General features: G+C 44.1%; 1 protein-coding gene across 9 annotated transcripts in view; it reads left to right on the top strand.

Annotated features, from left to right (window-relative positions):
• The window catches only part of BLTP1 (bridge-like lipid transfer protein family member 1), a 302200-nt gene that overhangs the window by 32962 nt on the left and 254156 nt on the right, over positions 1-15082 (top strand). For all 9 annotated transcript variants that reach the window (XM_056564084.1, XM_056564133.1, XM_056564123.1 and 6 more), the window contains exons 4-5: positions 3350-3428; positions 13546-13610. In XM_056564084.1, the coding sequence (XP_056420059.1) occupies positions 3350-3428; positions 13546-13610 (144 nt within the window). The remainder of the gene's footprint in view (positions 1-3349; positions 3429-13545; positions 13611-15082) is intronic.

Raw genomic sequence — 15082 nt, 5'->3', positions numbered from 1 at the left:
AAACGCAGGCGGAAGGCTGGTCAGTGGAGTATCCCTTTAAAGCAGAAATGTTGGCAGGTTTTGAGGGTATAAAGGCTGTATAAGGCTTTTGTCCCTGAATTCATACATATCTCTCATTAGCTGATGCCTCAGGTGCCAAAATATCAGTTTAAATTAACTAATCAGAGGTATGTACAAATTTAGAGTCAAAAGTCCTATACAGTTAAGCTCTTACTTTATACCCCAAAAACCTGCTAGAAGATCTGTTTTAAGGTTGTATTAACATGTACAGTATCTAGCGCATATTTGATATGAGGGATTTCATTTGGCAGATTTTATGCTGCAGATTTCAATGTTAACTAAATGGCTTAACACAGTTTCAAATCTGCAGCTTCAAATCCTCCACATCAAATATGCACAGGATACTGTACGTGTAAAGGGTAGGATCACACATTGTGCAGCTTGAAATACGCTGCATATATGCAAAATCCGTTGTGCAGCAGGAAATACACTACGTATTCTCCTATGAGCATACACACAGGGCTACCTGCAGCACTGTGGGCACAGTGAGGTTTGGAGGTGGACCTGCATGTCAAAGTCACGTTGGCCTGTTTGCCCCGCAGCGGATTTTTTGCAGCGAGAAATACGCTGCATAAACACAACCTGTGACCCTACTTTTAAGAAGTATGTGGCTTTAGCTTATAAAGTTTATTCTTGTATATTGAAAAATTATACAATTTTGTTATATAATTTCTCTATTGATTCCTCACTGATATCAAGATTCTTGCATGCTGTCTTCAGTGGGATTATTCACGTTTTACTTACAGTGGTTACAAATCTGTCCTGGTTGTTTGGATGCCCGGGTACCTAGGTTAGTAACACAATTCATAAGGTCGAAAAAAGACCAGAGTCCATCAAGTTCAACATATAACCCTAATGAGTCCCTACTGAGTTGATCCAGAGGAAGGTAAAAACCCTCCGACTAGAGGTAAAAATTCCTTCCCGACTCCAAATATGGCATCAGAATAAATCCATATAGATCTAGAATCCATAACCTGTAATGTTATTATTCTCCAAAATGTATCCAGACTCCTTTTAAATTATTTTACAGAGTTCACCATGACCACCTCCTCTGGCAGTCTCACTGCTCTTACAGTAAAGAACCCCCATCTGTGCTGGTGTAGAAACCTTCTTTCCTCAAGATTTAGAGGATGCCCCCTTGTTTTAGATACAGTCCTGGGTACAAATAGATCATGGGAGAGATCTCTGTACGGTCCCCTGATATATTTATACATAATTATTAGATCGCCCCTAAGCCTTCTTTTTTCTAAACTAAATAACCCTAATTCTGATAATCTTTCTGGGTACTGTAGTCCTCCCATTTGAGTTTATTGTCCTCTGCAAAGATTGCTACTTTACTCTACAACCCCTTTACAAGGTCAATAATAAATATATTAAATAGGACAGAACCCAAGACTGACCCCTGTGGTACCCCACTAATAACAGTCACCCAATCAGAATAAGTACCATTAATAACCACCCTCTGTTTCCTATCACTGAGCCAGTTACTTACCCACTTTCACACATTCTCCCCCAGCCCAATCCTTCTCATTTTATGCACCAACCATTTGTGGCACCGTATCAAATGCTTTGGAAAAATCCAGATATACGACATCCAGCGATTGCCCCTGGTCTAGTCTGGAGCTCACCTCCTCATAAAAGCTGATCAGGTTAGTTTAACAGGACCGATCCCTCATAAAGCCATGCTGATATGGGGTCATACATTTATTTTTATCAAGATACTCCAAAATAGCATCCCTTAGAAAACCCTCAAACAATTTACATACAACGGAGGTTAAACTAACAGGCATATAATTCCCAGGTCACTTTTTGACCCCTTTTTAAATATTGGCACCACATTTATAAGGACGCCAGTCCTGGGGAACTATCCCTGTTACTATAGGTTGATAAGGTTCAGTGCATTTCCCACCTAGTGAGCATAGAAATCCATTGAAGTTGCTTATTAATAGATGTACGGTTATGCAGATTTTCATCTACTTGATTCCTACTGAGTGACAGCAAGTACAAATCTTAAAAACTGTGAGAGATATATGCAGAAAGTATATTGAAGAGTTGTGTAACATTTCAATACGGAATGAATACATTTTATTTGCTAAAACCATACTACTGTCTGATAAGTTTTCAAACCAATATGTATATGTAAACTTGACAAAAATATGTAGACTTAAAGTGATGCCCCAGCCATAAATGTTATTTCATAAGGGGCAGCAGCAGGATGATGCCCAACAGCAAACCCTGCTATCCGTCTTAGGCTGCATTCACATCACAATTTCTCCATCCGACCTGAGTACACGATTTTTATAACTTAAAATCGTATGGAATCATATATAAAGTCTGATCCATTGTCCTCCATTAAAAAATCGGATCCATTACACACATTCGATTTGATCCGCATCCGATTTCACACGATTTTTGTTCGGGTTTGAAATCGGGGTTGACCACGATTTCAGACCTGAACAAAAATCGTGTGAAATCGGATGCTGATCAAATCGGATGTGTGTAATGGATCCGATTTTTTAATGGAGGTCAATATATCCGACTTTATATACGGTTCCATACGATTTTAAGTTATAAAAATCGTGTACTCAGGTTGGATGGAGAAATCGTGATGTGAATGCAGCCTTACCATTCGGCTCTGATCTCCTGATAATGACCCAGCTCTGATCCCGGCGTGCTGAATTGTAACCAGCCGTTTTAAACATGGGTTTGTATGAGAAGCGGAAGTCTCTTTCTCTATGAAACTCTATGAGACGCTCGTACAGTTTAATAGAGAAAGTGAGTTAAGCCTCACACACAAACCCATGTTTGAAATGGCTTATCACAGTACAATACAGCCTCACCCTGCACTTGCCCCTTATGAAATAACCTTATATGGCTGGAGTGTCATCCCATCTACAGGATAGTAGATAACTGTCTGATTGCGGGGATTCTGACCACTGGGGCCCCTACAATCAGGATAACAGGGACAAGAGTAGCCTGTTAGAACGGATTGGTGCATTGTACACGTGCACCGCTGCTCCTTTCATGCTCATGCTATGGTAGCCACCAGAGGTACAACACCAAGAAATTCTGCGCGTTGACCCTGAAAGCGGTGTATAGTAGCGGCGTCGGCAACGGGAGAGAAAATAACTTGAGTATAAGGTTTTTTGGTTGTAGCACCTGCCTGGTCGCATTTGAAGTGGCTTCTAGATATCTGTTTAACATGAGGAAACCTTTCAGATGATTCTGCTCACTAAGTATTTGTTTTGGAACATTTTGTGATCCTTTTTTCTCCCTCATTTCTTCATAGGATCGTTTTCTTTCTCTGTTCTTTCTGGAAAGATTATGCTACGTGAAATCTACTACATTACAGAGGACATGTCGATTAGGTATTTTACTCACTTTAGTTATGTTTCTCCTTAGTTACAAACCAGAATTTTGTCTATATAGCAGCGGACAGTTCTCTAAACTGCTGACAGGAAATAGCCCCAGAATTCTGCAGGGTCTGCACTGTTCACAAACTAATGAGTCCTTGGAAATAAAAGCTTATGACTTGGTTATCTTTATAAGTATTTACATTGGCAGTTGTACGGACAGAAAAATACAATTCATTTGGAAAGTCTTTAGACTCTTTTTTCACATTTTGTTATGTTGAGGGCATGTTTAAAAGAAAAAAAAAAAATCATGTTTTCCCCATCATTATGCTTTGTGTACCCCATAATGATGATGTGCAAAAAGAAATGTTACAAATCTCTGCTACAGTGACCCCTCGACATACGATGGCCCCAACATACGATAATTTTAACATGCGATGGCCTCTCAGAGGCCATCGCATGTTGAAGGCAGCATCAACATACGATGCTTTTTTATGTCGGGGCCATCGCATAAACGGCTATCCGGCAGCGCTGACTGCTTCAGCTGCCACCGGATAGCCGTTTACGGTGCCCCGTGAGCTCCGGTGATGATCACTTACCTGTCCTCGGGGCTCCGACGCGTCCTCTTCAGGATCCTCTGCATCGTCGGCGCTCTCCATCGACGTCATCACGTTGCTCCGCACACCGTCCCGTCATCCAATAGGAGCGGCGTGCGTAGCGATGTGGTGGCGACGGAGAGCGCAGATGCCGGGGAAGAAGAGGCCTTGCCGAAGCGTCGGGGACACCTCGGGGACACGGCGACAGCGATGGATGGCGACATTCCGGGCAGCGGTGACGAGCGTTGGCGGTCCGGAGCAGCGGGGACAGGTGAGTACAACTTTCTCTAACAGTGGTCTACAACCTGCGGACCTCCAGATGTTGCAAAACTACAACATCCAGCATGCCCGGACAGCCAACAGTTGTCCGGGCATGCTGGGTGTTGTAGTTTTGCAACATCTGGAGGTCCGCAGGTTGTAGACCACTGTCCAATACTTTACATTGCACGGATCTCTCAACATACGATGGTTTCAACAAACGATGGTCCGTTTGGAACGGATTATCATTGTATGTTGAGGGACCACTGTATTTTATTGAAAATGAAAACCTAAACTGTTAAATTTACATAAGTATTCAGATCCTTTACTCTATACTTAGTTGAAGCACCTTTGGAAGTATGATGCCACAAGGTTTTCACACCTGATTTGGGGGATTTTTTGCCATCCTTCTCTTCATATCCTCTTAAGTTCTGTCAGTTTGGATGATCACCTTGGGTGGATAGACATTTTCAGGATTCTCCAGAAATGTTGGATTTTCAATGTCTCTGTACTTTTCTCCATTCAGCTTTTTCTTTTTTTTTTTTTTTTTTAAACTTTGTTTATTGAAGATTTTCAGTATTTAAAACATACAATGTAATAATAAAGAATGCAAAGAACATCCATCAGCGTATACTATTACAAATAAGAAACTCGAGTGGTTAGCAAATGCAGAAAGAGAACAACTGTACCATTTGGCATATATATATCCTGGGAAAAAAACAACAATACACTTAGGGTAAACTTGACCAATCACACACACACTTTCATTCAAACAAATCAAAATACAAAATAGTAAAAATAAATATATATATATATAATTAAATCGAATAAAACACAGGGGGTGGGGGTGAAGAAGAAAGAAGAGAAAAAAAAAAAAAAGGAGTCTCAGGTTAGGGAAGGAGGTATCTGATGTGCTAAAGAATTGGAAAAGAAAGGAAAGACTGAGGACATGCCGACCAGATCTCGGAAATCTGAGACAGGCCTCTCAAAGATCGGATAATCTTAATGGACCTAAGGTGTTGCTCAGTGATGCTAGAGAGTACCACTCTGTATGCCTGAATGGAGTGACAATGGCCTCAATTTGTTCCCTGGAGAGATGAGCAATCATAAAAGTGCGCCATTTAGCGAAAAATTTCTTTGCATGTCGCTCACGATGTCTTTTTGTGTCCAGTCTGTCCACCTCCAGGAAGTCCTTTAATTCCTCAATCACTGCGGATATGGACGGCATTGCCAGTTTGATCCATTCCCGCAGAATGACTCGTTTTGCAACTAGCAGAATAACATGGACAAATTTTGGGATAGTGCTAAGGCCTACCGAGTCCGCCGTGGCGGGGTCGACAGACTGAAACAGAAGCGTTAGAGGTGACAACGGAAGTCTGACCTTCCAGTGCTTGGCCACATAGCCAATCACCTCACTCCAAAAATGCTGTGTGTCCGTACAGGACCACATGCCATGAAAAAATTCAGTTAAGGGAGTACCACATTTTGGGCATGAGGTGATCCTACTTGGGAAAGCAGGCGTGGCAGGAATGTTGAACCCTAAAAAACCATGGTGCATCATTTTAAAATAAGATTCTCGCCAGCGCTCATTGATCACAGTGACCCTGACCTTCGACCAGCCCTCTAAGATATGGTCTCTAATGTCGGGTGTATTCAAGATTGACCCCCATTTAGTGAAAATGTCATGTTTGGATACCTTTAGTAAGCGGTCACTAAGCGCCCTGTACAGGGAAGATATGGAAGCTTTTCTAGGCTGAGTACCCACCAAGCTCTCAAAAGGGGAGGGGGACACCTCGGGAGAGGGATCACGCAATCTGGATGTGCAAAATGACAGAATTTGTAACACTGGTAGGAAGTGTGTGGCAGGTAAAGCAAAGGTCTGTAGCACTTCATTGGGTGATAACCAACGTTTTTCCTCGACATGCATCAATTGTTTGGCCACCTCCACCCCTCTGGAACGCCATTCGTCAAATAATTTGTTCTCCCTACCCGGGGTAAACTCCGGGTGGCCCCAGAGGTTAAGGCGCCCGGATAACAAGAATGGGAGACCGTATGTTTTGCGTACCGCACGCCATGTCATGATAGTGTCTCTGATCATGAGTGATCGTTTTATATAGGAGGGGAGACCCGCGATTCGAGCGTGAAGGCAGGACATTAGATTCCAGGGATAGGCGTAATCGGCTTCAATGGTATGATTTGAGTGGAAGTTGGACTCATACAGCCAATCCAGTACATGTCTAAAGAGACAGGCTAAATTATACCCCCGTAGGTTAGGAAAGCCAACCCCGCCATCTGCCTTGTGAAACATCAACTTTTGCAACGAAATTCGCGGGCGTTTCCCCCCCCACATGAATCGTGAGAATGCCGTGTTAAGGGAGACGATGTCCGCGTGTTTTAACAGAATCGGGAGGGTCTGGAGCTGGTAGAGCAGTCTCGGGAAGCTGACCATTTTTATTAGATGACACTTTCCCAAAAATGTGATGGGGAGATGATGCCAACGCTCAAGTTCATCACGAATCTGTTTGAATAACGGTGGATAATTTAAGGTGTAGAGAGAAGAGGGAACCTTGCCGATTCTAATTCCTAAGTAGGTGATGGAGGTTTTTACCAGTCCTGTCGGAATTCCCATGGAAGCCCAATAGGATGCAGGTTTGGGTGGACCTAGCGGTAATAATTTGCTTTTGAGCTGGTTAATTTTGTATCCAGTGAATGTCTCATAATGTGACAGGGTAGACATCAGGGCATGGTAATGGGCTTGTGGATCTGCTAGAAAGATAAGAATATCGTCTGCGAAAAGGGTCAATTTGATAGCCTCCCGCTGAATGGTAATACCCCTATAAACTGTCGAATCTTCTAGATGCCTGGCCAATGGTTCAAGTGCCAGGTTGAATAAGAGAGGGGACAAGGGACATCCCTGCCTGGTTCCCTTGAAGAGGGGGAATGATGGGGACAGTAGCCCTGATGTAAACACTCGGGCCATAGGGGCTTCGTAAAGGCTGCCCAGGAAGGTTCTAAAACTCCCCGTGATACCGACCCTGTCCAGCACCATCCCGAGCCAGTCCCATCTCACGTTGTCAAAAGCTTTTTCGGCGTCTAGTGTCAATAACACCGGCTGTTCACCTGGCTCGGGACAGTGCTGCACCCTGTCTAATACCGTCAGTACTTTGCGTATGTTAGTGACTGCGGAACGATTTCGGACACACCCTACCTGGGAGGGGCCAATCAGTGTGGGCAGAAATGTGCTAAGGCGATCAGCCATTATTTTGGAAATCACTTTTAGATCCTGATTTATAAGTGAAATTGGGCGGTACGATTGGGGCTGGAGTGGGTCCTTCTCTGGCTTCAGAAGGAGTTTTATAGTGGCTGTGTTGGAGTGGAGGGGCAGGGAGCCTGAATGTAGAACATGGTTGAAGTAAGACGTCAGTGGAGGGACCACTTGGTCAACCAGGACCTTATAGAACTCACCGGAGAATCCATCAGGACCGGGAGCCTTTGAATTGTGCAAACTTTTGATAGTCCTCCGCACCTCATCCTCAGTGAAGTCCGCATTGAGGACCTCACGTTGATCCGATTGTAAAGTAGGTAAACGGACCGAATCCAAAAACGTCTTACCAGCCGCCATGTCCACCTGGTGTGTCGAATAAAGGGAAGAGTAGTATGAATGGAAGAGTGAGTTAATGGTTTTGGGATCTGTGTGAATGTCTCCAGACTCATCACGCAACGATGAGAAGTGTTGTGTCGCCTGACGGCCTTTTGCCAGGCATGCAAGGAGGCATCCCGATTTGTTTCCAAAACGGAATAACTCAGCACGAAAGCGCGAATATGCCGCTTGACTCTTGCGTTCCGACCAGAGGTCAAAAGTGGTTTTGGCCACCTTCCACGCATGGCAAGTTTCGCTAGATGGTTGGGAAAGGTAGGTAACATATGCTTGTTGGAGCATTTTGCTAGCCTCCTGAAAGTGGTGTAAAGATTTCTTTTTGACAGTAGTCATGTAAGCAATCAAGCGTCCCCTGAGGACGGACTTAGCCGATTCCCAATATAAAGGTGCATTAGAGAGATGTTCGCGGTTATTCCACGAAAACTCCATCCACCAGCTTTTCAGGGAGTCAACAAAATTGTCGTCTTTAGACATATAGGCAGGAAATCTCCATTGGAAACTAGCTCCCTTTGGGAAAGAATCAACCAAAGAAATGGAAATAGGGGAGTGGTCAGAGATCACCATCGCGTGAATGTCAGACTCCACAACCCGGGGCAGGATGTCTGGGGATACTAAAAGATAATCAATGCGTGACCAAGAATTATGACTGTGCGAAAAGTGTGTAAAATCTCTACCATCCGGGTGCATCAGTCTCCACGGGTCATTGAGGCCGAGGAACCTAAGAAAGTCTCATAAGTCCTATCACTAGGTCTGGTGTGTGATCTGTCTACGGTCCCACCTGTGCGATCAGCCAAAGTCATGGCTACCGCGTTCATGTCGCCCCCCACGATTTTACTGACAACAGGATCAGTCAGCATCTGGTTTTCCAAGGTTTGAAAGTAAGATTTGTTATCCCCATTTGGGGCGTAGCAACTATATAAGCTGTATTTTCGTCCTTCAAAGTCTAAGTGCACCCTAATCCAGCGTCCATCCTGGTCCGTCTCCTGTGATACAACTTTGCCACTAAAATGTTTATGGAGCAGTATAAGTGTACCCGCCTTACCTCCAACTGCCGGTGACCCCAACACCGACCCCACCCACATCTTGTTCATACGTGATAAATCGTCCTTTGTGAGATGTGTCTCCTGGAGCAGTGCTATGTCAGGATGCAGTCTTTTTAAATGTCGCAGTACCTGCATTCTCTTGTTGGGTGAGCGTAAACCCTTCACGTTCCAAGATATGATCCGCATGTCTAAAGCAGGGAGAGACAAGAGATGTGAGAATAGAGGAAGGATGAGAGGGAGGGAAAGGAGAGAGATGGAGAAGAGAGAGGGAAAAAAAAAAAGGGGGGGGGGGAAGGAACAGACAAGTAAACTAAACTGTATCACACACACACCTCAATCATACGTTCTCTAATAGGTATCTGGAGCAACCGTAAATACCGACAAACAATCCTTGAATCGTAGTACTCCGAGGAAGGATAACACTGTGTGGTACTACAAAATACAATATGTGAAGGGCTATTACACTACGTGCCCTTAGGATCCCACCCAGAGATCGGCACCGTGTTAGGGACTTCCTTTTTTCTACCAGAGAGTAAAACACACCCCCCGACATAATGCAAGCAACAAAGTAACTGCCGTGAGCATATACCCCGAACTACCCCCCCACCCCAGAACACCCCCATCCCCCCGCATAGCATACAGTGAGTCACCCCGCTTCCACGGCATAAACCATGAGGTAGGTAAACCCCAAGACCTGAGCTAACTGCATTGAAAGTCCAGTGGCCCGAGGGTCAAATAGACCAGCAATATACTGGGCCCACATTACATGTAAATTGTCCACAGTGTCTCCTCATCGAAAGAGGCTTCAGGCGCGGGACTGCCAACAAGACTTAAAAGCCATCACGCTGTGAATTCAGGCGACCAGGTGAAGTATTAGGGGGAGGTTCAGTAAGTGACCGCTGAGTCGTCCCAGAACTAGCGACTGGAGCCGAATTTTGTAGTGCAGCTGTTGCAGCAGAAGGGCTCCTGTATAGTGAAGACGTGCCATCTCCATGAAAGACACGCAGGGAAGCAGGAAATTGAAGCTGAAATTTGATCTTGCGGGAAAACAATTCGGAACATATTCCACTGAATGCCCTGCGTCGTCTAGCCACCGGTGCTGAAAAGTCCTCGAATATGAGTATAGTGCAGTCACGGATAATCAGTGGAGTGGGGCGCCTCCTAAAAGCCCTCAGTATAGCCTGGCGATCATTTTAGTCAAGTAGCTTGAAAATGACCTGACGGGGTCGATTGGATTGTCCCGTTTGTGGCGGGCGAGATGTATCCCTCCGGCTCCCCGGGTCCGGGCCCAGTCTGTGCGCCCTCTCCACCCTGCAGTAGTGATCAATACCCAGTGCTTCCGTCAATTCGATTTCACATAAGTGCTGGAGGTCTAAGGCAGGTACCTGTTCTGATAAGCCCACGATACGTAAATTGTTCCGTCTCGAACGGTTTTCCAAGTCATCAATTTTGGCCCATAAACTGGCATTTTCCTGCAATCACTCCGACATTTGGGACGAGGTATCAGAGTGGTGCTGGCGCAACATAGCCACTTCAGTCTTAAGAGTAGCCACTGATGAATTGGTTTGGGATAAATCCCGCCGAAGAGAAGCAAAAGATGCCTGCAGAGTTGCCTCCAGAGACTTTTGGATATCAGGCATAACTTGTGCGATAATCTTAGCTGCCAGCAATTTAAAATCAAAGCCCTGTGAGAGATCAGAGGGTAGAGGGACTGTGGCTGCAGCCCCCGATATCAGTTCAGTGCATATGGTGGGACTGAGGTGGGCACTTGTAGTAGGCAAGGAGTCCTGAGCAGGTATGATAGGAGCCCCAGTCAGAGGGGGGATGAGGGATCCTCCTACCTCCATGTTTTGCTCCCCAGTATATGCAGAGTCCAGGGGAGGAGTGGGAGGCACACTATGAATAGCACTGACCTTGTTCCCAGGAGTAGATCGTGCAGGGGAGTGGGGCGGCACACTCCGGTTGCTGCTGGCCCGATTTTGTCCCCGCCGCTGCCGGTATGCGTATTGGGAGAGGCGCTGCTGTGGCGAGTCCTCTGCAGGCGCCGTGTCACGTGGCGCCGCGGTCGCACGCTGCGAGGCCTTGCGGGGAGTCCGGTCTGCCGGTGAATCGCGGGAGCTGCGGAGTAAGTATCTCTCCATGCAGATGCCCGGTGTGCAGGAGAAGGGTCCCGGGTGGAAGGCAGTCCCGGGAAACCGCTGTAGCAGGTTGAGAGGTGCGTTCGTTGTCGGGAGGCGCGGGAGCTCTTTCAGCCGCGTCCTCTCATAGCAGCGCCGGAACCGGAAGTTTTCCATTCAGCTTTTTCTTAACCCCGACCAGTCTTCCTGTCCCAGCCACTGAAAAACACCCTCGCAGCATGATGCTGCCTCCACCATGCTTCACTGTAGGCATGGTATTGATGAGGGCCTGGTTTCTTCCAGACATGATGCTTAGAATCAAAACAGTAAATCTTGTTTCATCAGACCAGAGAATCTTGTTTCTCACAGTCTGAACATCCTTTAAGGGTTTTTCTTTTTTACAGCTTTGTGTTTTTTTTTTTTAATTATTATACTAAGGAGAGGCTTCTTTTTGGTCATTTTGGTTGTTTGAATGCTGCAGTGATGGTTAACCTTCCTGAAGTTTCTCCCATCTGCACACAAGTTTGAGGCTCTGCCAGAGTGCCCATTTGGTTCTTGGTGACCTCTCTTACAAGGCCCTTATTACTTAGTTTGGTGGGATGGCCAGCTCTAGGAAGAGTTCTGGTTGTTTCAAATTCTTCCATTCGGAAATTATGGTTGCTATGCTCTAAAAAATTTCAGTGCGGTGGAATTTTTGTGCCCTTCTCCAGGTCTGTGCCCCTACACTATTATGTCTCTGAATTCTCTAGGCAGTCCCCCCCATAGGCAGCTATAAGATGCATTGTCAGATGTGAGACCTTATATAGACAGGGCTGTCTCTTTCCAAATTACATTCAGGCAACTGAGCATAGAAACATCTCTAAGATGATCAAGACAAATGGGAGACCCCAGAGCTAAATTTCAAAGGATCTGAATACTTTTGTTCATGCTAAATTATTGTTTTCCCTCTTTAACAAATACATTTGCAAAAATTCAAAAAAAAAATTCATATCTTATTATGGAAGAAAACAAGATATTTTTTAAATATATTTTTTAAACGTTATTATTTATATTTGTTTTTATTCTAATTTCTTTATTACAGAACTTTTCCTGATGCAAAATGTCAAAACTTTACAGTGTAAAGTGCTGGGTGTCATTTTCATATTTTCTGCTTTCAGTGTTTGGGATCCAATTTCACAAAAAATGAAGGGGGGGGGGGGCAGGGATATAAAACTTAGCTTTTATTAGCTTGATTAAAATAACACCAAAAACTGAGGGTGAATGAAGAGAGGAAATCGGGGTAATGGTTCCTTGTCGGACGGCAAGAAGATACAATGTACCAAAAAATAGACTGAATCTCAAAATATATAGTACCACGTTATTTACGGTATTTGTCACACTATGTACAGTATTCCTCACACCAATAATTCTCTTCGCCCTATGCATTTCACTACACAAGTATTTGTGACCTCATCAGGGGCCAAACCAGGTGTGCATAAATTGGTAACAGGTACACATACAGAATCAATTGTGGCCTGCCAATACCATCACAGCCCCCAGGATATCTGTCATAGATGATAGCAAGTACATAGATACACATAAATTGTCAATTGCGGGCTGCCAATACAGTCACAGCCCCCAAATTATCTGTCATATCCGTGCAGGTAAGAATGCTACAAGTTAATAGGGAGCAGGCACCTTAGACAGAAATAAAGCAAGTTGAGCCATTCATCGCCATCCATCACATAGTTGCGATTAGTTTTGGCATCTAGGTAACTGCTTTGTACTCCCTCCGTGGTGGGCAGACGTGCGATACTGCTTGAAGCTGGCAGTATCGCACGGCTCCAGTGGGATCCAATGTCAACCATTCTTAATCATGTCTATATTATTAGCTCTAAATACAGCTATCTTACTGCATCAAATAATAGAACTTGTGTGATCCTCAAGTGTAAGAACTAAATTTGGCATACTGTAAAGGTCTGACAACCTCTTTTTTGCTCTATCATCTAAAATGCATCTACTTCTGTACATAGGACTTTGACTGATATGATGGTTTTATAATAAAATAAATAATATTTTGTACCTTGGAGTAAAGCCAAAATGTCACAGATTCAATGTAATTTGTCTTTTCTCGTGAGTTAGGTTTTTCTGTATTGTGAGGTAGACACTTCACCATTTAAGTTAGTTTAATGGTGGGACTGAAGCCACAGCTGTACAATAGCTGTGTATATTCTTATTTCTGTTTAATACTGAGACACAGGCTGGGTGTTCAATCCTTCTTTTTTTAATCATGTAATCATGATGTGGTATAATCTTGTTATCCCGCTGTTAAGCTCCACAGTACACTGCCTTGTGCTAAAGGTCTTGTCTTATTTAATATTCTGAGGTATTAACTACTGGCTGTTACAATTAAAGCAACAACAACAGTATACAAGATTACTTAGCATTAAAAACAATTTGTCTTTTCTTATTATGTTTCAGAATACAGGATGGATTTATTATATTTCGATGGTGGAAAATGTATAACCCAAAACAAAAACAACATGGTGGGTATACTACTTGATTTTTAATTTTTTTTCATCATTATACCTACAATGTCTTAACATACGTACCTTAGGTCCGCAGTAATGTCCCACCGAAGATCCTCTTCTATCGCCACTGAATTGCGCGCTAGAGGCGGGCCTCGTCGGCTGTATTTGCATGTTCATCGGTGCTGGTCTCCACGTCCTGGTGCTGGTCACATGAACGCTCAGTTGCGGCATGCGCTCACGTGACCAACACAAGGACGTGGAGACCAGCGCCCCCATAAATATAAATACAGACGACGGGGAGCGCCTCTAGCACGCAATTCAGTGAAGATGGAAGACTATTTTCGGTGGGACATTACTCTGGATCTACGGTATGTATGTTAGTAAGTGACCCCTCAATGGACTCCTGTTCACCCACACTATAACCCAGTGTAGTGGGTGAACAGGATGACAGTTTTCCTATAAAAAATAAAAAATTTAAAAATAAAGCAAAAAAACCATATGCCAGCTTATTATTTCTACAGGTCCTTATTCATAGTAGCCAGTTTAATGCAGTTTGGCTAATAGAATATCTGAACGAGTACAAGAAAATTATAGATTTAAACTTGCTATATCCATGATGGAAGTGCCCTCTTCCCTTTCTGCAGTGATGAACAGACTGCTGTGTATACGTGCATGCAAATCAATCTGCCCGTTACCACTTAAAGGGACATTTAGAGGTGGAGGGAGGTCTCCCTTCTTAAATATGGAGTATCTGTAATATGCTGCCCTAGTGCTGGTCGGTTTACCGGTTCATACCGAATACCATTTTTTTTTTGTTCCACGGTCCAAATTTTTCATCTACCGCAATACCTGTCAGGAGGCTGCTGCGGGCGGTCAGGCGCTATGCCTGCGGGTCCCGCAAATCCTGCAGCAGGCTGCTGCTCCTCCGAACTGTTTCCTCCCACCACCGCCGTAGTGCCGGGCAAATTTCACCTCACACCACCATTCATTTCCCTGCTCAGCCTGCTCTGGACTAAATGGTGTAAATTTCTATACAGGTGGGGGGTATGTGTAGAGCATTGCACCCTAGTCTGTACTTCAGTCAAGGGTGCAATGCTCTGCACATACCCCCACTTGCATAGGAATGTACATACACACACACACACTGCTATACACATGGGGGTATGTGCAGACTGCAGAGAATTGCACCGTAGGGTCTTGTACAGACCCTAGGGTGCAATACTCTTCAGTCTGTACATACCCTGTGAGAGCTGTAACAAAAAGTAAAAAAGTGTATTAAAAAAGTTAAAAAAAAAATTAAAAAAAAATAACTCCTTCCCATTTACCCCTTCCAATTTCATGTAAAAAAAAAAATAAAAAGATCAAAAAGTATGTGGTATAGCCGTGTGTGTTAATGTCTGAACTATTAAAAAATAATGTTAATTAAATTGCACGGTCGATCGTGTACACACACAAAAAAAAAAAAATACTAAAGTCCCAAATTTTTT

The sequence above is a fragment of the Hyla sarda genome, chromosome 1 (assembly GCF_029499605.1).
Source record: "Hyla sarda isolate aHylSar1 chromosome 1, aHylSar1.hap1, whole genome shotgun sequence".
NCBI classification, from domain to species: Eukaryota; Metazoa; Chordata; class Amphibia; order Anura; family Hylidae; genus Hyla; species Hyla sarda.
The sequence above is the reverse complement of the archived record's forward strand: the minus strand, read 5'-3'. Positions and strand labels throughout refer to the sequence as shown.